Source organism: Octopus bimaculoides, chromosome 28 (genome assembly GCF_001194135.2).
Source record: "Octopus bimaculoides isolate UCB-OBI-ISO-001 chromosome 28, ASM119413v2, whole genome shotgun sequence".
NCBI lineage: Eukaryota > Metazoa > Mollusca > Cephalopoda > Octopoda > Octopodidae > Octopus > Octopus bimaculoides.
This window is the reverse complement of record NC_069008.1, coordinates 13642862-13645976: the sequence shown is the minus strand read 5'-3', so window position 1 is coordinate 13645976 and position 3115 is coordinate 13642862. Positions and strand designations below refer to the sequence as shown.

The window sequence follows — 3115 nt, the reverse complement described above, 5'->3', positions numbered from 1 at the left end:
AGCATTTTAGTGGATGATTTCGTACACAGAGCCATGATTAATTTGTAGAAACCATGCCGCACAATCGATAGTCACTCGTGCGTTTGCAGCAGCTATCTCTCGAACTTGTTAAATCTTCTCGTAATGACAGAGGTTGATGGACCTTTTGCTCTGTTCTCATACTTCGCGCTTATTCGGCCATTTTAAAACTTCTTGATCCAATTCAATCTTGTTCAGAGATTTAAAACTTCCCGTTTCACTGATACACACTTCTGCGCAGTAAAGCTCTGTTCCAGTATAGTACTGAACGCCTGCGATGAATTTAAGCCACTGACACACATTCAGACCAGAGAAATCGGGTCACTGGTTGCTGTTCTTCCTTGATGCACATTGCCAGTGGAGCGGCCATGTTTACTCTGTAACACAAGAAAGAAAAGTGGAGCGGTCAAGGTGGAACGTCGGTTACGTAATCGGGAGCATACCATGTGACCGTTCAAGGTGGTGCGACCGACCATAAGAATGTTTTGACCAAACGGCGGTTATTTTTCACTTCCCCTTCTGCAATTAGTATTATTGTTTTGGTCTCCTTGATTTGCTGAGAGATTTTTCCTTACGGCACAGAGACAAAACCTCAGATATCTATCTACACATACGCACTCAAGCACGAACACAAACAAACAAACACGCGAATTGGAAAAAACAACAACAACAGCTCTGTCTCTGAAAGCAGAGAAAGAGAATCACAACTCAAAAGACCGATGCTAGATACAATATTTATATGGATTCTTTATTAACAGGCAAGACGTGACTTATGTGGATCACTAGTGGTGGTCAGCTGGATTGGATGGAGGTTAACGAAACCAATAGAATCAATGGATATTATGTGCTAGGTTAGTTCTGCTGCCTCAAGCGGATGAATATGGCCATGGAATCTGCTAATGGATAACCTGGAAGTAACAATAACAACATCAACAAGAAAAGGAATTCTAATATATCGTGGGAAGACTTTACACGTGGTAGCTCGAATTACTAGAAATAGCAGTCGATTCCCGGTCAGAACGCTTTTAATCATAAAATCAGCTGAATCAAGCCTGATTGGTTGCTGAACATTAAGTACGAAAATAACTTCTACTATTACCACTCATAGTCACACACAGACACAGACTGACACAGGCACGCACACACAGACACAGACACACACACACACAGAGAAACACAGACACACACACACACAGACAGGCAGACAGACACACACAGAGACACAGATACATAGACACACACACACACAGACACACACTGACACACAGACACACACACACACACACACACACACACACACACACACACACATACATACACACGCACACACACACCCAGAAAAGATATAATGTCACTTACCGTTCTTCCATACGAATTCCAAATTTGTATTAGAATAACGGATTGAAGGAGAATGACCTTTGTAACGAAACGAACAGAAAGGTGGAATCTCATCGACAATCAACCAGCCGCCAATTTTTGAACATGTCTTAAATTTACCTATATAGAAGCTACGTATTCCGCTGTGGAGTTAATGAAAGTTGGTTGGGTTTCAGAATATGAAAATCTAAACATTTATGAAATATATGAATATGTCAGCTATACAAAACTGAATCAGTCAGTGTTTAAAATTGCCTTCCGTGTATCATACTTAATGTATATTCACATTGTTGATAGACTAATTACTATAGTATATTTTCCTTGAATAATATCTCATGTGGATTTGCTGTGTTACGAACACAATAAATGCCGGAAAGACAGAAAATCTTCGTCCCATCAACAGCCGGTGAGAGCAAGGTGTTATAGCAGGACACATATTGCAGTAACTGGCCTGTCGTGAATGAGTATACGTTATGTATGATACATAGAGATCTATAGCAGTCTGTGTTAAAATATGCTGTGACATCACCAACAGCCATCTATAGATTCTCTTCCCAACGAGATCTGTCTTACACTCACACACACATACATTTTCTCTCTCTCTCTCTCTCTTTCTCTCTCTCTCTCTCTCTCACACACACACACACACTCATACACATAGATATACATACACACGCACGCACATACGCACACACACTCACATACAAACATACAAGCACGTAGAAATGTGCAAATGTAAATACGCCAACAAATGCGAAACTACACACGAGTCACACCTCAGTAAAAAAATCCACAAAACGCCACTAACCTATAAACGATAATATTTTCCCATGTTAAACATCTTACCAAAGCGCCAAATAAACATACAAGAAATTTTGCTCAGTAGAAATAATATAATGAAATATAATATTCAAAACGAACAGATATAAGTCAATATTCTAAGGTGAATATTTTCGTGTTTATCACTTTAAAACATGTCACTTAACGTGAAAGCCAGGAAACTGCTTTACTCCACCCGGAAAGCATTTCATTTAGATATATAATGTTAGAAATACAGAAATGTACTAATAATAGAGAAACAGCCTCTAGCAATGGCGACGGAATTGCTAAATCCGTATTTCTTATGAATTCAAACACATCAGTAGTAAGTAGTCGTTGGCATCCGCAGGTCAAGAGAAATTTCGCTTCTTTTGACATAGAAAAATAGTGATAAGCAAATCAGCGGTACTGTAGTTAGCCGGAAGTCTGGATATATTTCATCATTACAGACGACATCAGTATTTGTTCAAATTTGCATTCTGTATATCATAACAAATGCAGATATACTGTTGAAAGACTGGAAATATGATGCGTTGTTCGTCTCCACAGAGTATCGCGTCTAAATGTATAGTGTCAGACTGTATATCCGTAGCCTACGAAAAGTGCTTTTTAATATTATATTTCTCTACATGACAGAATAAGACAAAACAACAAAGAAGATAAAGAAACATACAAAACTCCCTCCACTGAGAAAAGAAGGCTTGTGGCTGAAGCTAGATCGACCCATGGCGAACTTTTCAAGTTTCTTTGAGAGAACCAGGTTTTAAGTGTTGTATTTCGTCCATCAAATATCATAGTCACCACAGCTGTTTGTTTTTCATAAATCACCAGTTTAACCTGCAAAAGAAATGAACATGTATCACACACACACACACACACACACACACACGCACACACACAC

General features: G+C 39.0%; 1 protein-coding gene across 1 annotated transcript in view; it reads right to left on the bottom strand.

Moving 5' to 3' along the window:
- Nucleotides 1-746: 746 nt before the first annotated feature.
- Nucleotides 747-3115, bottom strand: part of LOC106882933 (uncharacterized) — a 7041-nt gene continuing 4672 nt past the window's right edge. The window contains exons 3-5 of the mRNA XM_014933778.2: nt 2888-3051; nt 1378-1538; nt 747-926 (exon numbers count right to left, since the gene is read on the bottom strand). Coding sequence (XP_014789264.1) covers nt 871-926; nt 1378-1538; nt 2888-3051 — 381 coding nt within the window. The 3' untranslated portion in view covers nt 747-870. The remainder of the gene's footprint in view (nt 927-1377; nt 1539-2887; nt 3052-3115) is intronic.